Raw genomic sequence first — 24,372 nt, 5'->3', positions numbered from 1 at the left:
TGTTCCGTGAAGGAATTTCCCAAGCCCCATCATCCTCCCTCAAACCGCAAGTACAGTAATTCTCTTCTTTACAGAGCAGCCTGAAGTGTCTCATGGTAGGACAGAAGAAAACAGCTTGAGTTGGCCAGGCACAAGTTCTTCAGCAAGAAAAGCAGGCCTTCAAGTTGTTATGAAAGAAGCAAGTGTCCTAATGGGCAAGGAGGATTGTAGGCCTCTGCTGCATGGACTGGAGAAGTCATTACACACAGTATAAACTAAATCAGGCATTACAGAAATAGGCATTTGTATGTGTTGGGATATGAAGAGAGGCTAGATGCTTTCAAGGTCCCTTCCAGCAATACTACTTCATGATTTTTTCCTGCATTAACATTTTCAATCAGTATCTTTAGATTTCCGAGAAATATAACCTACTGCAGAACTAATGTTGGTTTAACTTCTTTACTGGGCCACACATCTCTACTTTCTCACAGTGAAAATCAGGGTGAGAAAACAACAAAAACCACCCTTACAAAACACATTTCACTTCACTGAAGAGCTAAACTTTCTCTTCCCAGAGCCTGGGACATGAGTTAAAATTAGAACAAATGGACCCAATTTTAAGACTGGGAGGCTTCAAGCAGGAGAATCAGACAATTCCCCCAAAAGACACAAAGGCTTCTCACTTTTTTTGAAATTATCAAAGAAATCAGAACTCCAAATCTCACACTTTACCGAAGGCAACACTAAAACGATAATTAAGAGAGAACAGCAAAATATAATCTGCTTACCAGCTCACGCATGCATCCATCCAACACTCATTTGATTCTACCTTTTAAGAATTTAACTTGGCATCAATGTAAACCTATTCAATTGTTCTTGTAAAACATTAACCTGAGGCAACTGTGATTCAAATCTTGGCAGATACAGCAGTGGAGAGGTCATTTGAAGTTTTTAATTGTTAATCTTATGTAAATCTTGTCTGATTAAGTCACTGGAACTGAGTATGTTAGTTTCCAATATCTCTTACATACAATGGGTACGACTAAATTGCCTAACCAACTCTGCAGTGTACAAGAAAAAAAGAAAAGACTTTCAGAAGACCTTGGCAGCAGACAAAATTTAATCTCTTTAAAAAAATAAATAATAATAGCACTTCAAAGACTTATGAATGATTACAAACTTCTTCCTATTCACAGAAGAGCTGCCATATACTAGCAACACAAAAACCATTTTTCTAATTGCATTTTGTTTTTTAAACAGAACTGTAATTCTTCTGTTATTGAAATTTAATCAAGACATGTTTTTGGGGTTGTAACACTTTCCAAGAGAGGATAAAATACTTTCCCCAAAATAATGCTGCTCTGGAAGGGACTATAGCTCATTTTCAATGCCCTACTGTTGTAAAAACAGTTATAAACAGTAGAAGTGAGTTTTCTGTGGTCTCTTCTCAGTTTGCCTGAAGTACCTTCTGCAGAACTGCTTAGATCAGATTCTGACGAAGTTGATTATTTGTCTTTGAATGACAGACACATTAAATTCCCAGTGAATCACCCGTTTGGAGAACAAGGTCTCTGAGTCATAAAGAGATAGAGACTACAGACATGCACAAGCATTGTGTGGGCCCACCTCACAGAGTGTTTTTTCACTGAAAAGTCTGACTAAAAACTGTAGTAGAGACTTCCCATATTGCTACAAGCAGGCACAATAGTTGCCTGGGAACACTCCTTTTTAAGGTGATGGCGGCTATTAAGCCAGTAAACAAACATTTACATAAAGAAATGGAGTACCACGCCTCCTAGGGTGACACAGTAAATGCACGTTTGTTTGTAGCAAAGATACGTTCAACATATTTTCAGAGGAAAAGAACCACAACATTTTCTGCAATGCTGAACCAACACTTCATTGAAAACAGCAGTTATTCTAAAAGAAAATAAAAACCTCAGAGCATTTCTTTTTTTTCCCCCTATCCAGTAAGCTTTAAATGCTCCAGCATAACCACACACTTAAACACGGTTCTGCTCTTCCTGTTCCCACTGCCTTCTAGTTCTCAGTGCCCTAGTCCAGATATTATTGAACACAGAACCGTTGATGAAAGGAAAAAAATTTACAAGTGACAGATTTGCTATAATACTGGGTGAATAATTTCTTTATGTGTTCACCCGAGCACTAAGAATTCACTGAATTATAGAACACACAATCTAAATTCATCCCTTCTGGAAAGACAGGTACTAAATCATTTAGAGGACAAATCATCCACCAAACCGCTTAGAGAAAGTAAGCTGCTATCTTGAAGCTTTCAGTGGACTTTCCAGTCAGCTACAGGAATTATTCAAGTTCAAGTTGAGGCAGATTGGAGAGCTGCAGAAGTACAAGAGCAGCTCCTTCCCATGGAAAATTTTCTCAGAGTAGAAAAGAAAGTCAGATATCAGCATTAGCTGCATATGGCTGAAATGCCACACTATTGCACAGAAAGCAAACCAAAGCATAAAGTAAAATTGATTGCTCAGATGGCTTTTCTAAGGAAAAATCAACTTACGCAATCATGCTGAACTTGCCTGTGTGTGTGAGAAGTGCATCCCTGTAGTAATAACTTTGTAACTCTGGAAGCCCAAAGTGCTGTGTAGGGGTTATGTAGGGGTGTTGAGGCCGGGGCTGCCATTCGGGCTGGGTTACCTGGGTCTCCGTGACACAGCGTGGGTGAATGCAGAACCTGGTACCCAGAACACAACAACCCCTCACCATAATGAAGGAAGCAGCATGAGAAGGCTGTGGGAGGCTGCCATACTGCTGCTACAGGAGAATCATCAAAAATATCCATTTCCCTGTTGAGAAATGGACAGCGCAGGCCTTGAAGTGGGGACAATACATTCTCCCAATTACCTAGCTCAGACTCAAGATGAGTGTGCTTCCAGTTTAGGAACCAATTATAAACACCGAGTGGAGTAGTGGTGACAAGTGACAAAGGTGAGCCTGGCCAGAGAAATGGGCTATTGAAGAAACTAGAGATGTACAGCAGCTCTTTTCCCACATTAATTGAATCCCTGTTCTTCGAAATTTCTACAATTGTGAGAAACTCATTTTTGGCTCATGCATTACAAGAAAGTTAAAATTTATCTGCTCAGGTTGTCACAAATGTAACTGCATCTTTGCTATACCTGAAAATTCTTCCATTTGCTAAGGAAATCGTAATAAAGACCTACATACGCTGGGGAAAAAACTGTACAATACAAGCATATAAATTCCTGTGAAATAGGAAACGTGACATCTGAGGCCCAGCTGAAGGCTACAGATGTCATACTCTTTGACTCTAAAACCACATTTAGAACTGATTCCTCCCTTAGAGATGCAATTAGAAATCAAAAGAGGAACTTGTCTAAATGCTGCTTAGAAGGTACTTCCTAGTAGAGCATCCGCTCACATTGACATCAGAAAAGCAAAGCAGGACAGAGAAACACTGGGAACCAGTCACTGCCACCTAGAATAAGAAAATGCATGACAACTCATAGAGGTAACTATAGAACTCAGGCGATGTAGAAGAAACCTGAAAACATTTCCTGCTCCTCTCTTAAGGCAGAACTGACTGATCACATTGTCCATTAGAAAAAGATTTACCATTGAAATTAATGAAGCAAAGCACTGCCTGACTCTGTTAGGACAGGACAGCATCTCAGACCTACAGCATGGCAATGCCTTGGGTTTCTAATTTCATTCCATAAGGTAATCCAGGAAAAGCCAGCTTCAGAAAATGCAAGAGAAGTTCTGTTATGTTTTGAGACTGGTTACTTATTTCAGTACATCATTCTGAGTATGAAAAAGCATCCGTAATGCAGATGTGCATGCACCAATAACTAATGATGTCAACAGCATGCTGGGTCAACAGCTAACCAGGAGCAAAAGATAAAGTGCCAACAAGACGCAATTTTTGAGGGCTATCTGCCTGCTTAGTTGGCACATTCGTTGTGAATTGTGTAATGGGCTCCACGCAGCAGCCTCTCTTCTTTTCCTCACAATGTATATGCAATGTGTCTGTCGTGCACTGGTGCTGCTAACCATTCGCTACGTATCTCAGTAAAATGATACTAAATTTATGTTGCTTTGCATTCTCACTAACACTAATAGCCACAAACAAGTAACAGTTGTATGAATACGACAGTGCTCATGTAAGATCAAATAAAATCTGAAAAGACATGGAATGATTGCGACTTCCTGAGTGTAATCCAATGTTATTTCCCTACAGACAATGAGAGAAATGCATACCCTTAAGACATTTTCTGTATGTATAATCATCAGCACCTTGTGCCTTAATTATGTTGAAATATACATTTGTATAATTCTGCAGGATACTACCATCACTGCAGCCAGTGGAAACGTGGGAAGCAAATGTAATCAGACTCAATGTGTGGATTCAGTCCTCAGACATCAGGTTACCAAGATTTACGTCAAGAACGTAAGATCAGAGCAAATGACTGTCAAGTAAACTGGATGGGATAAGAAAGGTCTAAACTTGACATAGATTAGAAATAACATATAAACTGTTAGAATATTATATACTTTAATCTCTTCAAATGGATTTACTATTACCATCAGAAAATACAAATTTTTCATGCCTCTTTGATATTGAAACTTGGAATCTGGAGCAGGTCCTCTCCTATCACCTGCACTCATTCTATTGCTATTGTGCAGTAATGGCTTGAGATACAAGTGCTTATATTTTTTTCATCAATTTAATATTATAAACTAGTTTTAGGACAATTAAATAATGAAGAAAACATGGTGCGATGTGCTACAGAATATCTATATAGGAATGGAAGAGGATTCTAATCTTTGATATGAGAAAAATTATTTAAGAGTTAGAGAAGAATATTAGAAACAACTGCTCCTCATGTAGCTGCAAAATAACAGCATTTAATCTTGCTTCCTTCTTCAAGGGTAACTATAATAAAGATTAACATTATGAATATGTAAGTGATCACAGGAATCTGAGATACAGCATATATAACACATAAGAATAAAACCACTATTCACTTTGGTGGGGAGTTTATAAACAGGAGGGAAAACAACTTTTTACAGGGGTAGATAGTGACACGACAGTAGGGAATGGTTTCAAACTGAAGGAAGGGAGATTTAGATTAGATTTCAGGGGGAGGTTCTTCACAGAGAGAGTGGTTAATTGAGAGGCTATGGATGCCCCGTCCCTGGAGGTGTTCAAGGCCAGGTTGGATGGGGCCCTGGGCAATCTGATCTAGTGGTTGGCAACCCTGTCCGTAGCAGCAGGGTTGGAACTTGATGATCCTTGAGGTCCCTTCCAAACCAAGCCATTCTATGATTCTGTAACCTTATATTCTTGTTGCCAAACATATATTTAGCATGTTGAATTCACATCCTTTTCCCAGTTGTATATGGTCTGAAAGAGTATTTGGTGCTTTTGAGATGAGCCAAAGAAAGGCTCTAAAACTCCTCACATCACAGATCACTTGGCCAAGCTGTTTTAAACACAGTCCCTTTGTACCCTCTTGTACACCTAACACATAACTCCCACACAGGTAACTCCCAGCAGCTGTTACCAACTTCATGTTTGGGGAAATTTAAACTACAGCGAGGTTAAACTTAGTTTTCCCTAGTTTTCAGAAGAAGCAATGACTCTCAACTCTGGAAAGGCATATGATACACCGAGTGGTACTGACATTCGTATTTTTAGCCAGTGGAACTGACATGAGTATGCACCACAATGCAAATATCTCCAAGCAACAGAACTGTTTGGTTTGTAAACCATAAAAAGTTTACCTAGCTTGTGATCTTAATTCATATTTTCACAAGTCACAGAAACTAACTGAAGTCCAGGTTTTAAAGTCCAATTGGCTATACTATTGTTAAGGAAAACATTTTCACTCAGAAGCTAACAAATTTGAGGAAGGGTTCACGAAGAGATCCAAAATCGTACTACACCATTAAGTTTTTCAGCGTGATGGCACTTCTGGTATGAAAATGCAGAATCCTAAAACAATTAGTAGTGGGGAAATGCAAAACACTGATCAGATTTCCCATTTTTAGACACGCTCAATGTTTTAAGCTTCCCATCAATTTCAAAGGGACCACAATTTTTGTCTACAAATTTGTTTTCAAAACAGAAGTAGGAAAATACAGTAGCAGGGAAGAGCCTGAGGGCAGAGCAGTTATTCAAACTTTTACACATTGTCTTCTTGCAGTTCCTATCTCTCAAAAGTCTGACCTTAATTCTCTCACATTTTTCTTTCCAGAATGATTTAAAAGACATTTCTAACAAAAGCATTTGAATGCCAGTGAGCAATTTTTTTATTTTGTTCAGACAAAACTGAGACAGTTGCCCTTTTTTCCTCCATTTTCTATTCTCCCTTTTTTTCCCCCACTGCTTACAGATAATTCCCCTTTCCCTCCATGCCACCTGCTAATCTTCTCTGTTCTGCTTTCCCTCAGCCATCTCCCTTTCATCTTCTTATTCTTGTCCCCTCTGACCTACCTCAGAAAAAACTTTTATTTTCTCTCCTCATACCATCCAAAATTTGTTCTACACTTCACCCTGAGTTGTTAATGGTGAACGAGCACTCAAATTATATGGTTCAGTGTTACCACACAGCAGTCTCCTGTTGACAGAGCTGAACTGCTGCATCAGCCTGGGCTGAATGGAGATTTGCACAGGTTTAAATGGCTTTAAATCCATCTTTGGGAAGTCCAGGCAGTGTGCTCAGCCAGATGTCAAACTGCAAAGTCTCTGTGGGTAGGCAATCACAGCTGGGACGCACTGACCCCAATGGATCTTGAGAAATAGGACAATTCCAGTTTAAACGAACTAAACCTGTAACCTAAACAAACTGAAACATGTTCCATTCGTACTTGTGGCTTATTCTGAATGCATCTCAAAGTATGCTGCCTCACTTCACTTTGTCTGAAAAAAGTCATTTAGGCAGCAACTGAACTTTAAAACAAAGAGTCAGGCTGGTCCAAGCCTGAACACACCACACTCATGCTCCTTGAGAACCACGGATAACAAGGGGCTGGGGAACAACAAATACGTAACGATAGTTCATGCAAAAAATTTACACCAGAAAAGAACCAAAGTAAGGATCAGATCTCTCCATACACTGCTGAATTCTTCAAGCTGTACTGATCTTGGGAACTAAAAGACAAACAGAAGTTCAGTTTTTAAGTTCTGCAGATATGTTTCTTCAGTTTGTATTTTGAACGTTAGACAATAATTTACTTACCAAGAAATACTATACCCACTATATACAAGGGCTGCTCCAAGAGTAACACCTCCTATTTTATGTCAGCCTAAGACTTCAGAGGCGGATGTTGGTGACGTGGTAGTAGAGGATGAACCTTTCCACCAATATCCTAATACATTTTGTTGTTGTGCGACAGATGGCAGCAGAGGGGCAGTCTGACAAATGGCATCTGACATGGAAGTGCAGATGAAGCAAAGATGTGTTACTGAATTCCTTCACGTGGTAAAAATGGCACCTACTGATATTCATTGATGCTTCCTGAACGTTGATGGAGGCCAAACAGTGGATCTAAGTGTGAGGTGGTGAGTGGTGCGGTGCATTTCAGCAGTGGTGACAGTGGGTCACATCCACTGGTGCAGATTGTTACAAGTGCAGCATGCAGGCTCTTGGTCATTGCTGACAAAAATGCATAGCTCATGGTAGTGTTGAAGATTAGTGTTTTGTAGCTGAGAATTTTCTCTATCAAAAATTGTTGTTGTGCTCTTTGTATATGTTGTAGTTTCCATAGAAATAGAGGGGAGGCATTAGCTTCTTAGAACCATAGAATCATTTGAGTTGGAAGGGACTTTCAAAGGTCATCTAGTCCCACTCCCCTGCAATGAACAGGGACATCCACAGCTAGATCAGGTTGCTCAACCTCTTCAGCCTGACCTCGGATGTCTCCAGGGATGGGGCATCCTGGGACCTTTAGTGTAAAAAACTTCTTCCTTGTGTCCAATCTAAATATCCAACTTTTAGTTTGAAACCATTTTCTCTGTCCTATCACAACAGACCCTGCTAAAGAGTCTGTCCCCTTCCTTCTTATAGCTCCCTTTTAGATACTGAAAGGCAGCTCTCAGGTCTTCACAGAGACTTCTCCAGGCTGAACAACTTCTGCTCTCTCAGTCTGTCCTCACAGGGAAGGTGTTCTATCCCTTGGATCATTTCTGTGCCCCTCCTCTGGAGGCACTCCAGCAGGTCCATGTCTTTTCTGTACTGAGGACTCCACATCTCAGTGTAAGTACTCCAGGTGAGGTCTCACCAGCGCAGATGGGCAGGATCACTTTCCTGGCCCTGCTGGCCAAGCTTCTTTTCATGGCTCAGGGTATGGCTGGCCTTCTGGGCTGTAAAGGCACATTGCTGGTTCATATCCAGCCTGCCATCCATCAGTAACGCAAGTCCTTTTTGGTAGGGCTGTACTCAAGTTTCAGTGACCTACATATATTTAAACAAATATGAAGTCTCCACAGCATCACAAGTTGGTATTCTCCCTTGTAGCATGTGCCCCACATAGGTCTTTGGTTTATGAGATCAGTTTGCTTCTTCTAGGATCATTCACTAAATTAACTGCAAAGCAGCTGATCTTCCATATAGAAAACTAATGTCTATGAATGTATTAACCACTTTACGTAGGCATACATCTGCATCAATAACTTTATATGGAAATATGTCTGCCTACACCATCTATTAACAAGAAGAGATGAAAAGCTGATAAAGGGATGCACTGACATATAAAAATACAATAAAAATTTGACATTTATTACATTACTGGCAAACTGATATGAATATAAAAACTCCTTAAAACAGAAATGTCTTTGAGAAATCACAGGAATAAAGAGCCTTTAAGAACACTCTATGAAGCACAGCTTCGTTCTCCATATGCTCTGTAGACACCTAGAAGGAAGAAATGTTATTTAAAGAAAAACAAATCAGAATAAATAGTTTTTTTTTTTTTATCGGATAAACTAAGCAGTTTCTACACATTCAAAGATTTTAGATTTGTGAAAAAATGAATACTTGTTTGAAAATATCAACTTTCACTTTGAGGTCACATTTATAATTCAGATGAACATTAGAACTATTTAATATTAGTATGGCAACTGTCAAAGAAAAAAACAAATGAAGAACCTCCCTGTTATATTGACTAGGATTATCATTTTGAATATCTAGTGTGAATGTTCTGTAATCATAGTTCATAAAAAATAAAATGACAAAATAAAATCTGTAGAATAGACGATGTGTAGTTACTTTGCTGACTCATTCCCGATGTATACTCAAGTTCCAAGTATGGGAGCTCCCACAGCTGATACCAGCTGAGATGGAGGTGAAGAGAAGGGCCCCAAAATCCTTTCAGAGGCACCTCTTCGATCAGCCTGTTGCTAAATCACTGTCTGCTGTCAATCAAAGACTGCAAGTACCACACTACTTGAGTTAATGGACTTAATTCCAAAATCTTCCAGCAGATGTCCTCACAAGGCAACTGTGTCAGGGAGGTTAGAGATGTCACCATTCAAAAAGACCAAGATGAGAAGGAAGACAAACTTATAATGGGGTGATACACATATAGACAAATTAGAAGTGCTTAATTTATTCTGTGGTGCCAAACAAAAAAAACCAAAGAAACAAAAAGGGCATGCTAAAAACCATAAGGTGTCATCTTAAAAACTAAACACTCATGTGAGCAAATACATCACTAGCACATCTGTTCCAATGTTGTTAGCTTGTTCTTATACCTCAGTTACAAAGAAATAATGTTAAAAAATGCTGAAAAACACAATCAAAATTTTTACATGAAAAGCAGCACAAATATGCTAATAATACTGCTTTTTCCTGTCGTGTTTCATGTTAAAACTGACACAGATTTTATCATGTGCTAAAAGCTGACATGCAGCTTTCTGCACTATTCCCTGCTGGCAATGACGGACAAATGTTGTCACAAAGCTGGTATTCTAGGAAGCATGAAATCCCTCAGGGATTTAAAAACAAATTTAAAAAGAATAATTTGCTAGAAACAGCAGTCCTCATCATTAGTGCTATGAGTGGGAAGTAAATATAGCACATGATAGATATTTGACTTGTCCTTCTGTATCATGGGCAATGCATCCATATTTGACTAGCTGCAGGCACTATGAGATGATGATTCAGTCAAGTACTGATCTACAAACTCAAAGCAGGGATTCTTTGGCCAGGCCCGTGAGACAAACATCTCCAACACTCAATCCATTATCTGCTTTAATTCAGATGCTCATGGCTTCGTACATGAGAAGCCACATCAGCGAAAGGTGAAATCAAGACAATGAGCATCATGACTCATCTTCAAGAGCATACACATAAGTAAGTGTGGATACTTGAGGCTCACTGGGAGACCAGTCAACGGGAACAAGTCAGCCACTGTAGTCTGGCTTGTAGAAAGAACTTGAGACTGTCTCTGCTTCAGAAATGTGCTGGGAGAGTGGCTAAAATAGCTAGGACAGACTTCTCTGCTAGAGGTTCATTGGTGGACCCCCTACTGCAGTTACAGTCATGAAGTGTTGATGTGTTCCATGTGCTAAAGTAGGTGAAGTTAGCACAATCAATTACAGAAACAGACTGCTTGTGAAATCTTAGAGGAATAGAGTTTTTGTCAATATCTTGTCTGGTACTTCAACAGCATAGGTGGCTGATTTTCTGCAGGCTGATTGTCCTCATACTCAACAATGAAAATAAAAACAAATTTTTACCTTTGTGTCAGAGAATGATCATGAGTGAACAACATAAAGTTGTCACATTTCTGAACTAGTGAACATTTTAATGCCATAGTCGTATCAGATAAACTACATTCTGAAATTAGTTTGTCCTGAGAAAAGAAGAATCCAGGTCCCACATCCTGAAAAGCACGGCAAACACAGTACTAGCGCCAATCAACTATCATCTTATTTAAGGTTGTGTTCAGCTATCATCAAAACAAATAATCTTAACATTTTAATTGTGCTTTACTTAAACAAACAATGAAGAAAACAAAAAAAAAAAAAAGAAAAGAATGGTCCAAAATCAACATTTCCATTGAAAATACTAGAGAACAAACAATTGAATGGCCAGGAGGTAGCTACAGTACAAGATTACTTGATTAAGCTGTCTCTTTGTCTTGAATCAAAGCCCCTCACCTTTTTGCCACATAAGGAACACAGAATTACAGTCCAAGCAGACGCAAACACTTCTGTTTCCAAATACAGACTTGTGATGGGAACAAATATACATCTCAAACAAGGCCAGGAAAGATGCTGATGCAAAACTTATCATAAGCAGCTTTTCCTCCATAGCTCTGGTTTCATTAAGTAAACATATTCCAGTTTAATCCTTTATAAACTATTTCAATATATCATGATCTTCCCAACTTCCCCCAGAAAATCTGTACAAGGATAACTGTACACATGCCCAAGAAACACAGGATGTCATTTTATTGGAGGTCCACAGGTAATTGTATCACATTAGGGAGTGGAAGAATCTTGTAGTATGGCACAACACAATATCTCATTCTAAACACTTAAAACAGAAGGTTAAATGATATGCAACATGGTCAAATCAGTAACTCTCCATCTTCTAGGCACCACTGAAAAAATTAAAATAAACTTTAATAAATTGAAAAAAATAATATAGTCCATTAATTTGTTTGTTGCACTGTCTTTAAATGAAACAGCACTTTGAAAGTCACAAATAAAAAAGCAGCACTTTCTCTTAATACCAACACCACTGTAACACATACTGTAGCGTGGCATGCAAATCCATATCTGTAGTCTTTTTTTTTGTATTAACAAACGGAATGGTAATTTTTCTATCTCAAATATTAGTAGCATAACATGTAAGTGCAGATCATTCTGGCCACAAGTGTGGTAAGCCTTAACAAGTGTGTATTACAAGAGCATAGAACACAGAGCATGACACTTACATCCAAGAATCTCTCTTTGTACTGAACATGGTCTTTGTTACAGGCTGAATTCCAACTTGCTGTATCCAAACTGCAGGAAACAAGAATATTGACCATTTCTGTTTTTTCTTAAAAAAGAGATGCAGTCACCATCAAAGCATAGCCATTAACAACCTGGTCAAAGAAATGCCATAGCTCCACTGAAAAAAATAAGTTGTTTTTTTAGTAGACTCCATTATACAATAAAGTTTCCATTATAGCCATGTTACAAAGTCTTACAGTGGTACTGTGGTGTCATTCCTGTTAAGTAAAGATTTGTACAGACACCGAGAAACGGTGCAATGTTCAAAGAAGCTGTTCAAACTGAGCTAAGCTTCACAAGACCACGTACTGAGTCTTCATGCAAAGAATCCTGGCTGGCTAGACTCAGGACGTGCATTGTATGGCTGTGTGTAATAGGACTTCCACTTGGCAGCATCCCAGGGGGTGAAGGAGCTTCTTCAGGAGTAAGAAATTGATGACCTTCATGTTCCTCTTTCAAGGGTATCATGTCTGTCAAACCTGTGTCTGATGTGAGATTTGGCATGGAAGATGGTGGTGTTGGTTGCCCTAGAGTTAGAGTTGCACAAGGCCCACTGATAGAAGTCTTTCCTGGTAAAGGTAGCTCTTCACTAGTTATGCTGGGCTCACTCTGTAGTAGGGGGGTGGCAGCAGCCTGCAAAACGAATTTAGTGCTCTGAATGCACTGATCTTGGTCACACTGTAGAATGGAAAGGCGTCAAATTATAAGGCAAATGAAACAGAAAAAAGAGAGAGAGAATACAGACAAACGGTATGGGAAAGGATGGGACGTGAAGAGAAAAAAAGAGAGACATTAGTATCATTCCGTGGTTAGCCAACCAAAAATCCCACTGCATGCGTAACTAAGTCAGGGCTTTGGATTATTATCAAAGTAAATTATGACAAATATTTCCACTGTTCATATAGTGGCTGTTACGTCCAAAATAGTATTTTCTAAGTATTGTAATAGAGATACTTTGCTTAGACCTGTTTGAAGCCACTTGCAAAACCAAGCTGAACAGTCCTTGTGTAGCTCACTGCACAGGACACTCAACCAGGCAGGTTTTGGAGGTGACAGAAGCAGGCAGGTACATCACTTCCACTCTACTCATTTTACCCTTGAGTAGCTTGCACCGCATGGCAGTTCAAAGAAGCCCAAAGGCAAAATTCAAACGCTTATTCCACGTTCGTAAACAGTAGGCAAGTGTCTTTTATTTTACTGGTCTTTATGAGTAAGAACTAAAGTGCCACAGACTTTTCTGATGCTGAAGATGATTTTATGTAAATACAGGCATCAGCATAGCCTCTATGATCATACTTTATTTTCCAATTTAATAAATTTATTCTTAGTTTAGAAGATGTGGGCAAATAAGGCAGCACTGTCTATATAATAATTGACAGAAGAAAACAACTGCCACAATTTTTAGGCTGTTTCTTGATCAATTTAATTTTCATAATATAAAGAATCAAGCTAGCAAACAAGTTTTCTGGCAAGCACTTTCACAGTAGCAAGACAAATTCAGTGTTATATAAATCCAATTAAGTTCAGTGAATATTACTAGGAATGCTTTTGGCACTGCATCATTCCCAAACACTGTTGATATAAAACTGTCATTCATTCCTTGGGATGATAAGACAGGTGGGTGTTTCAGCTCACTAAGGGGCTAGCAGACCTACTGCCAAATTAAATTTCTTTAACATTAACTGAAATGACGAGAGCTTCTAAAGACAATATGCATTAACTGATTGGTTATAACATCTGCAGATTTTCAAAATCCTGTTTGATTCATTTGCCCCACTACTGATCTGTTGTGCAAGAGAAATGCTACAGTCAATTAATACCGCTATAAATTCAATGCAGCAAAGAAAATTTGAAAGCAAGTATATATATACACATATATTACACACATATATATATGTGTATATATATATACACACACACACACATCCCTGAGGCAAGACATGCCTGTTTATTCTTAATTAAAGGATTTTGTTAAAGCAAGATGTTCTACTTTATGACTGACTTCTTCAATCTATGTAAATCTACTGAAAGACATTACAAATCTAACATCTGTTCAAGATAATTCCAGTCCCGACCATTGCTACTGACATTGCAGCAACTCACAATAATTCCCATTCATGATTAATAAGCCACTGTGATGCAAACTCACAGAAAGACTTTTGCCTCCTCTAATATAAGATGAAAACCATTACTGCGGTTCCTCTGATATTTTCAGGTCTCTGATGCTACCAGATGATGGATGCATGCGCCATCTCATTCAAAAAGTGTGCAAGCTGACTACTTGTCTCAGTAGCTAAGTACACATTTTAAACACAGCTAAGTAGTTCAGGACCCTGAAACCAAACACTTTTTGATAGACAGAAGTCTGATCTTTACACTATCCAATACTTAATCTTTCAGAAAGACAAATGAACTGGCCGTTATATAAACTGAATTTGTACAAATTGCAGGCAATTTTTTTCCCCTACATAATGATGAACAGCTTCAGCTGAACAATTTAAGTAGTCCCAAATAATTCCAGAGGAATTATTCATAGGCTTAAATCCAAAACCTTGTATAAGTACCTTTCTAATGAGAAAACTGTTCAGCACTTTCTAAAGTCATGCCTTCAGTTACTAATTCACTGTGAATAACTCCTTCTTGATCAATACGCTGTTATACACTTCTGCTCATTTAAATGGAACTATATCTCTTGAACCAACCTTCCTACGTAGACCTTAAAAATCTGCTAGCCAACTCTTCAAACTTCAGAAAGGACAAAATCTCTAAAAAATCTTATCTGAAAAAGCCATAACTGAAAAGCATGTTACATAAAGGAATGCCTATAACCACTAGGTACATTGAAAACAATTTTAGCAGCTGACTTATTGCTTTAGTGAAGCTTCGGAGATCTTCACATTGTTACTTAATATGTTGAGGCAATACAAGTTCACAGTCTTAAAATAGCTGGAGGTAATTTACTTGAACTCTCTGTATGGTCTGAATTAATTTTCTTCTTACTGAACTCTACCACATCTCAATTGAATCAACACCGAAAAGATAAAGCAGCATCATAAAGCTCCATTAAACAGAACATTATCAAACTTTCCCAGGTAATGGCCATCTCTTCATTTTCCATGCACTTGTGACTACCCTAAACCCTCTGATCTTGTTCAGATACACAAGTTCAGGATATTTTTCCCCTCTTTTTTTTTTTTTTTCTTCAACGAGCAGCGATTATCATGAAATATCTCACGTAAAACAAAAGGCCATGATCAGCTTTCAAAAGCAACTAGGTAGATGGGTTAAATGAAGCTCTCAAAAACATACAATAAAAGCAGCACATACTATACCAGCAGACTAATAGTAAACTAAACAAAGAAATCAGATTTGTTTATAGGGCTGGTGTGTTTTTTCCCCTGGATTCAGTATTTGATTCTCAACTAAATGAAATCTATGGGCAAAGGTCTACCAGCTGTAAGTCACAAGAAAAAAGAAGCCAAGTTCTGAAATCTAAATAGTTAAAAATCTACCGCAGAAATTATTCCACCAGTATCTTCCTACTTCAGATCTACTGATTTTCTACTTGCAGTTTCCACTGTTTCAGAGGAACAGCACATTCCAAAGGTAAAACAAGTTTAATAAATTCTACAAGTACAGAATTTCAATATATATATGCATAGAAAATTTCAGCCATCACTATTTATTTTTACATTAAAAGGCACTAACCAAAGCAAATTAGACAATCTAAAACTCTGAGTTTATTTCACAAATAAATACAAACAACTTTGCCTGAAACAACAGTCTTAATTTTCTCTAGAAAATCAGCTTTTTTCTTCAGCTACATAAACCGTACACGTTAACAAAGCTCTTGTACATGGCAGTGTTTTTTTCACATTTCTAATGCCAATGCAGAGATAAATTACTTTGAATTTAAAATGAACTTTGTAAAAATTGTTCTAACGCTGGTAACATTAAAGAATTTTTACAGTCGTCAAAGACAAAGGAAAAAAAAGGTTGAATTATCTGAGTGTCTCTGAACAAAGTACAAACAACAAGAAGTTCAGACGTCTGGCAACACTGAATGACAGTGCTAGGCAGTAACAGAAAAGATGCTGAAATACCATATTATATAGATATAATAGATGAGTAAACAGCGGAGGGATGGAGCTGCATAACTGTTCACAAGGGCTGTAGGATTCCACACCCAGCATCATGGTACTGTGCAGCTCTGAGCCCAGCAGACAACAGATGGCTCCACTAGCAAGAAGTACAATGCAACAGGAATGGTCTGTGGAGAGAAACAGACCTGACGTAAAGGTGGAACTACTCCTCTCTTCCAGGAATTTTACTTCAAGACTAGCCAACAGCTTCTTCATGCCCGAGAATGGTTAGAACACACTGAGGGAATTCCAGGAGCAAAACCTGTGGAAGAAGTCTAGTCTATGCACTCTGATACTGTTCTGTTTGGCTGCAGTAACGATGACTAGGTAAGAGTCCTAAGTTCTGTCTGAGGCCATGAAAAATCACAGTACTACAGTAAATATTCAAGGGAACACACCTGTAAAACTCTGAGCAAAGTTGAGCAAAGTGAGATCCCAATCCTTGCTGATCTTTGGGTTGCCATGGTAGAAATATTTACCCCCCTAATGAGAATATGAAAAGCAAAGGGGAAAGAACAATGGGACAAGCCAGAGTAAACATTCTCTAGATCAGCTGGAATCCATTTTGAAAACCAGTACTAGAAATACTGCTATGAACATTCAGGAGAGGACTTGCTGCATGTTTCATAGGTAATCATTAGTTGCATATGCACTGTAATAGAATAAAAGAGAAAACAAACCATTTAACTAATGAACTTGTATTGTGGAAAGGGAGAATTGGATATAAGGCAGTCTGGCAAACAAGCGGCTACCTAAGCACTGATAGAGAGATACCTAGAATACTGGAGTATAAGTGAATTTCCTTATGAAATGAACCTGTCCTGATACAAAGGCAGAGAGAAGTAAAACCTAGCACTTCAATAAGGCATTAGAGAATTCCTAAAGACATAACAGTAAAAGAAAACACAGCAAATTCCTCTTTAAAAAAAAAGTGCATGGAGTGAGATGGATTCTGTTTCTTCACAATGGACTACTAAAGAGGAAAAAACCCTGAATCAAAACCCAAGAATCAACTCAGGCTTTTAAGATAAAGCTAAATACTGCAGAAGAGCAGACTCAGGTAACAGTAGCTGTTGGGTTTAACAATTAAGAACTTTTCCAAAATATCAAGAAAGTAAACCTTACAATGGAAAAGGAAAGAAAGGACACAGAATATTACGATTTCTTAATGGTTAAGATGCTGCATTTCACACAACCCCTCCACCTCTTTAGAATGAGAAGAGAAATACTTGGGCAATGAAACTAATGAAGAACTTGTAAAAATAATTAGCAATAAAATGCTAATAGGGAAATACTATGGAAATAACAGATCTACACATCATTAGCTCTAAGCAATCACGCCTGTCACGTGGATAAGAATATTAAGAAGTTGTCTAATGAATTTTCCAGATTAATTTAAAATTATATTGAAAAAGAGATCAAAAGCACTGGGAATGTATCAGAAAATAAAACTACACATGGTACTGGCCTTCAGAAAAGTAAATATAGCTTCATACCTTACTAACATAAGGCAGGCAGTAAGGAGAGAAGAAAAAGCTCTTTTTTATATAAAGACCTGAAAAGTAAAAGAAATCATGGTATGAGCCTTTGAAACACTGATAACAAAATCCCTGACTTGCTGAGATCATGGCAAATAGAGTCAATAGCAAAAACAGAGCAGATCTTATAGGAAATATTCAATGTCTCAAAGGCAAAATCACCACAAAAGCTTTTAAATACAAAAATAGCACCCCACAGATGGTATCCTGAATAAGAGATAATGTATTGCACTGAAAACAAGTGTCTGGCAAGTTTAAATGTAGACTTATATTTGTTTTTAATTTAAATGCAGAAATGATGGTCTCTGCTAGGAGATGCATTAGAATGAATGAAAGCAAAATATAACACTAAGTATCCTAGAGAGGTTTAAAAAATGACCAGAGGCTAGTTGGATGAGGCAAAAAAAAATATAAAAAAATTTATAAAGGTATCAGTCAGTGGGTAACAGATTTGAGGAAGGGGATGTAATAAGGGAAAAGAGAATACAAGAGTGAGAGAAAACGCTCATTAAAATCTTTCTTTAATATCAATTGGCAAGAGACATTTTAGCACATTCTGTGTATTTAGTATAACACCTAGAACTTAAGATTCAATATAGACATAAGATGTAATGCATTCTCGAAAAAAATAATCAAAGGAGACTTGCTATAAAAGTGTACTTCTGATAACTGATTTCCTGGACTCAGAGTCAACTTGCTAAAATAGCATAATTATCTCTGGTGACAAATAAATGGCTAAACCTCTGCCTATCTAAACAGTATTTATGGACTACAAGTATGATCTACGTATGATTTTAAGTCAAGGAATATCACTGTATTTCTCCTTTTCTGAAAGCATACTAATACAAGCTGCAGTTTCAGACAAATACCCTTCAAAACAGACACATGTTTGAGTGTTACCTGCCTCAGCTCCAAGAACACATTTTTCATTTTAGGCCTCTGCCTTTATTCCCAAGAGGTATGCAATGTTCCAGAAGGGAAGACAGAATAATATTCCACGCATTGCTTAACCTTTGTCAGTGAGAGCAGCTGGTAAAAAGAAAATCTTTTCTTCCACAAGACTTTCCTTTCCCTGTTCCACATCCACTGCAGTCTTGGGCTTGAGCCAGTCAATTACTGAAACCTTCAATCACCAAAGGAAATTCTGACTTTCACTTCTGAACTCTGAGCAAAAGGAATTCTAGAGAATTTTCTAGTGATTCCTTCTCTAAAATAAATGGAATGTCAAGCGCCTTGTTTGTCCTCTACCATAAAGTGTACTCCACTGCCTTTCATTCAAAAAACTGCATCAGTTTTTTTTTCTAGAGACCAAGTGAATGGTTGGTATTCCCAGCACTGTTGCCCCCAAACTTCTGAAGAAACTAAGATTACGTACTGGGAAAAAAGAGTCTGGTTATGTAAAGCTTGGAAAAGCATTACAAGTCACTTCATGGGAAAAGTTTTAAACAGAACGATGAAGTTTTACTTGATTAATCCTGTTCTATTTAAATTGGAATGGGAAATCTTGAAGCCAAGTAGAATGGCTGAAGGCAACTAAGCTAGCAGCAAGGTGAATTAAAATTTATTTATTGTAAAGAGTCCATCATGTGGATGAGATCTTTGAATTAGGAAAATTGGTTTTGCTGTTTGATGCTTTATGAGATATGAAGTAGGAGAGAGAAGAACAAAGATAGGTTCAAGGTCTACTACTTTAGAACACAGTTAAAGGGAAACACAAAACAAGAACAATTAAGAGGTAAAGTTACATCCCACTGCACTGTTGCAGGAAGGAAACGAATTTATAATTTCTTATGCTTCAAACAATTCAGGAAAGAAGGAAAGATTACGAATAGGGAAGGGAGAATAGTGCTAGAGAGACTGGGAAACTAAGCAGATCTTTCAAACCTTGCAGCAAAACACCAGAGAAATTTTAATGCTAATAGCCAGCTGCCACTAGAATCCAACTGGTCTTGGATACAGACCAGGAATAATACCCTGAGATAAAATGGCATCAGTGTCTCAAAGAGATTCCTCCATACAAAATATGACCCTGTTACATATTTAGAGCTTCTTCTGCGAGATCATTTTCAGGAATGAAAGCTGTACATTTCAAAGTAACTTTGATAACTGTTAAAGAACTTAAACCTGTCCTGGCTCAAATAATGTGATGTTCTAGGATGTAAGAAGTTCAAATCCTTGAAGAAATGCATTTGTGTACTTACAGGTATTACACTCCAAAATCATAACAGCTATCTGTTTGACTTAAAGTAATACCATAAATGATTTCTCCATTTCTGCAGACAAATTTGGCCGATCTTCTGTCAAATTGACACAAGATTTCCTCACTAATATACCATATAATGTCTTCTTACAATGGGATTTTCATTCCTATAATGTTAAGATAATTAATGCAAAGAACCTATTCAGGGCTTATGATCATAAACAAGAAACATCTTGACAAAGTCAGAAAGTTTGTGAAAGAACTTGGGCTACCTTTGAGTTTTGCTTTCTTTTCCCTCCTTTAACATCTTCTTTTCAGGGTTAAGTTGTTTTGAGTAAAAATTTGCACAGAGCATTACCTTGTTCTGCACAACTGAATCTCACAGAAAATTCAGAATTAATGTGACTCTAATGCATTTTTTCATGAAGGAGAACAACTAATCCTCCACTTAATACTCAAAATAATAAGTAGAAAAGGCATAGGAACTAGAGAAAGAATTTTATAACAGTTTATCAGCAATGCTAGAACTAAGCTGTTTGGGAAGAGTTATGCTGGAAGGCTTTGTGGCCTCCTCTTTGTTGGCAGAGAGTACATAACTTACGGCTTCTTTGACAAAATCTCAAAATTCAATATATGTGGAAAACGATTCAAAAAGAGGCACATATGTAAGATGCTTGCCTTTGGAAAAAGATCTCTTTCAGTTATTCTCTTCTTCTTGTCATTGGAAATCCTATCTTCCATTATGATAGTCATTGCTACCAGCAAAAAAAAAAACAGTAAAAACTATTGGCACAGTTTCAAAAGATGTTTTAAAGTTTTGTTGTAACAATCCAGTTGCCATATTTTGTTCACTGGAAGCTCACTGTCCTCCTGCTCTTTCCTCATTATAATTGTCCCCTAGAAACTACTTTTTGTTCATCTTTCCTTTTTAATATGTATTAGTCTATGCAGAACTGCAGCATACAAGCAAAGAAGGAAACAAATACACAGAAAGTGCTACACCGAATAACAATCAGCTGGAAACCAGTGAACCAGAGCAAGTCCACAATAGTTGAATATTCCAGTTCAAAACATAGCACATGTCAACAGTACAAGTCAAAACACCAGTATATTCAGTAAACCAACAGCGAAGAAAAGCCTCTCTTTTTCAAAATCCATAAGTATCAACTATCACACTATGCGAAACATACATTACAATGTTTTTCTTTCTTTACTGTTAATGAATAAGTCATTCCACCCAGAGTGTCAGCTGTATCCAGTTAGTTATTACTTGATTAGTTCACATGAAAGTGAAGAAGGAAAACATTCACAGGAATCTTGATGAACAACACTATGGGATGATTCCTACCATGTTGCTCTGAGATTGTGTGGCCCCATACATAGTAATGCCATTTGATGGTCCTGCTAATTGTGGCGTATCTGGTTGTATAAATCCTCTTCTGTCAATTAAGCTGTGGAATAATCAAAATAAAGGAAAAGAGAGTTAGAAATATTTCTGATCCATAATTGCCTCCTCTAAACAAAAGGAAAGAGAAATTTTATAGCAGACAACGGACATCAACGCATTACCAATATCTTCAAATGTCACTTTTTAATCAACTGAATAAGAGCAAGACTTCATTTCTAACTATCAGCAAAGTTACTGCTTCCTTGTAATACTACCTTCCATACAGTTATTTGTACTGCTGCTTCTCTGGAGGCTAAACAGGGACAAGAGACTTAAAGATGATTGAGAGCTGACCAGTGCCACGAAAATACGCATTTTAAACAACAGATGTGAAAGCAAATTACAAACTTGCTAGCACACTTTGAATCAGAATCTATTTCAAAGGGTATTTTGTTCTTCCATTTTTACACCTTTAAATTAAAGCTCAAGTCCAGAAATACTCATTTCCTAAAAGCTAATCATAAAATTTAGAAGGAAAGAAAGATGAGCTTTTGTTTAGACAACTTACTTGCCAGCTGCTTCATGACAGCTATCTAACACTGCTCATAGTGTTCCACTATTCTTATCAAAGCAATGCGCTTACAAGAAAATTTTAAGAAAAAATGTTTTGTGGAGAAATTAACAGAAAGAAATAAAATCATAAATAAGATTTTAAAGAACAATAACTGGAATCACCTGATGCAGTTAAAGATTTTGCTGAAATTCCATATGCAATTTTACTCTCAGTTTGAGAATTCCATTCCCTACTTTGGTTCTCCTAGTTAATAATCATATGAAAAGCTGAATGTAAAGACTGTAATACTGTAATCTACATGTACATTAGCTCATTATTTCCACACAAAACAAGAACTTTTCAACAGCGTATGCTTCAATTCATTCTTTTTTGTTGTTGTTGTTTTTAAATTAGTTTCAATTATATTTTCACACTTTTTTTTTCTTTTAAAGTCTTAAACGAAAATGTTATTTTCCTGTGACATTAATGGTGTTGCTCCCCAACTGGGAAGCTACAAGTTTGACAAGTCAAAAGTGTTAAAAAAAATTTAATTTCCTCCTGGCCTCCATGAACAAAACAACAACAACAACAAAACAATCCCACAGGATATCAAATTTTAACTATAGGTATTTTAGCTCCTGCTACTAGAAGGAATGCCTTAAAAAACCTAAGAGCTAAATTCAGCATATAACTAGATTTATTTGCTGATTTACGGGACCTCTAAATCCCCTCTAAGTCAAGATAGCCTCAATTTTAAAAGATAAGCACACGCATAGAAAAAGCTAAGGCATTTCCCCTCTCAAAAGTCAAAGATGCTTCCACCACTCGTAAAACAGTTTAAGATCTCCTCACGAAGCTCTGCAGAACAAATTTTTAAAGTACACTCACAACCCTTAGAAATCCATCTGAAATTAAAATCTGTCTTGTGGAAAGCACTCCTTCAAAAATCAGCTGCTTAAAAAAGCATATGATTTATTATTTCAGAACCCTAGTTAGACCTATGTTGACAGCTATGAATCAAATTAAGATTTGAAAGTTTTTGCTGAGGACACACAAAATGCATTCTGAATTTTCTAGCATGGGTTTAAAATGATCTTTATGGCACTATCTTTAATGGCAGTGAGCAAAGTTTCAATTATCATCTTACTCTACATTCCATTTTAAATTTTAAGCTGGAACTGCTAGGAAGCCATCTCACTGGAATTTAAGGAAAGTTAAATCTGAATATCTAGTGACTTGGGTTGTAGCTGAGATTAAATATTTCAGAGGAATTTTGTTCTGAAACAGAATGTTAGATTCGCTGATTTCAGATCAGGAAGAGAGTACAAAAAATGCAAGGCTATAAGTTACATTTTGAAGTGAGTGGATTTTTAATCAGTTACAAACTACCTCCCTGCAGAAACTCTGCATGTACTTCAGCATCTAAATACATTACATTAGTATATGGAATTTGGGGAAAAAATGTACAAACTCTGAAAACACAAGTGTCAATGCCAGTTTAGTGTATTGCGTGCAGCTAGTTGTATCAATACAAGGAGCTATTTCAAATATTAAGAAGTGTTACATGGTTTTAATACTTATTTCCGTGTGGGGTCAAACAAAAGACTTGGAAGCAAGGCATCAAGTTTTTCTATGACAGGCAAAACATTAAAGGGCTGGCCTCAGGCACCATCACCAGAGTCAAGAAGCAAAGGCAGGATTACTCTTTCCCACGCAGGATTTACATTGTTAACCTAATACAAGGAAATCATAACTCAGTTATCTCATTCTTAGGAAAAGATGCCAGCCTCTCCTGTTGACCTCCTACTGCTCTGTGGAAGAGCTTTTGGGATTTGTAACAGCAAAGACAGAAACGTCACATCCAAGGAAACACCTTAGCCACTGAACTATCAACTCATTTACTCTTTCTCAATAATTCAGATTCAGGTCTTACCTCATTTCAGACAAAGCAAACAAGCTTCAACAGAGAAGTACTGCCACAAAATTAATCTACAAGATGAAAGTCATCTTTTACTGGGGAACTGGGCCTCCACTGTACACATATTAGACCGGCTATCTAACCACTGGGCACTGAAGTTAGATGAGAATGGTGCCCTTCCTGCTGCCAGTTATTTTTTCTCTAGTCTTAGCTCTGTCTCATATTTAATCAAGATGAAGAACCATATCTAATCCTGAAACTACGAATATTGCAGAGTTGTAAAATGAAATACGTGTCAGAAATCAAACCAGTAAGCTTTCTCTAGAATTACTTTGGTGTAAGGGAACCAAAATTGTCTGGTCTTGTATATGCTAAAAGTAGTGTAAGTAAAGAAAAATTATTGTTCATTTAAATAAAAGAGTTCAGAGACAAAATAATTATCAAACTAGTTATAGAATTAAAGATCCAGGTACATCTCTCTCCTAGACTCATGTCACATCTGTTAGATATGAAAGAATTTAATTAACTTTCAATAGCTCATCATGCAACGTTTAATTACAAATACTTTTTTTAAAGCCAGCAGTTTTTAACTGCAGTGGCAAAGGTTCAAAGAACAAAGAATAATTCCATTTTAATTTCAGAAATTAA

At 37.3% G+C, this 24,372-nt stretch overlaps 1 protein-coding gene and 1 long non-coding RNA gene across 10 annotated transcripts in view; both read right to left on the bottom strand.

Annotated features, from left to right (window-relative positions):
* The window catches only part of LOC110396566, a 31,877-nt gene extending 26,683 nt beyond the window's left edge, over positions 1-5,194 (bottom strand). For all 5 annotated transcript variants that reach the window (XR_002437060.1, XR_002437059.1, XR_002437061.1 and 2 more), the window contains exon 1: positions 768-5,194. This is a non-coding gene — a long non-coding RNA (uncharacterized LOC110396566). The remainder of the gene's footprint in view (positions 1-767) is intronic.
* ZDHHC14 (zinc finger DHHC-type containing 14) overlaps positions 8,739-24,372 on the bottom strand; it is a 109,449-nt gene continuing 93,815 nt past the window's right edge. For 2 of the 5 annotated variants that reach the window (XM_021390685.1, XM_021390686.1), the window contains exons 8-9: positions 21,215-21,317; positions 8,739-12,664 (exon numbers count right to left, since the gene is read on the bottom strand). In XM_021390685.1, the coding sequence (XP_021246360.1) occupies positions 12,263-12,664; positions 21,215-21,317 (505 nt within the window). In that variant the 3' untranslated portion in view covers positions 8,739-12,262. Of the gene's footprint in view, positions 12,665-15,171; positions 20,622-21,214; positions 21,318-24,372 lie in introns of those variants that run through there. The other 3 variants (XM_021390687.1, XM_021390688.1, XM_021390689.1) reach the window with 2 other exon arrangements.

The sequence above is a fragment of the Numida meleagris genome, chromosome 3 (genome assembly GCF_002078875.1).
Source record: "Numida meleagris isolate 19003 breed g44 Domestic line chromosome 3, NumMel1.0, whole genome shotgun sequence".
NCBI lineage: Eukaryota > Metazoa > Chordata > Aves > Galliformes > Numididae > Numida > Numida meleagris.
This window is presented reverse-complemented; position numbering and strand designations above follow the sequence as displayed.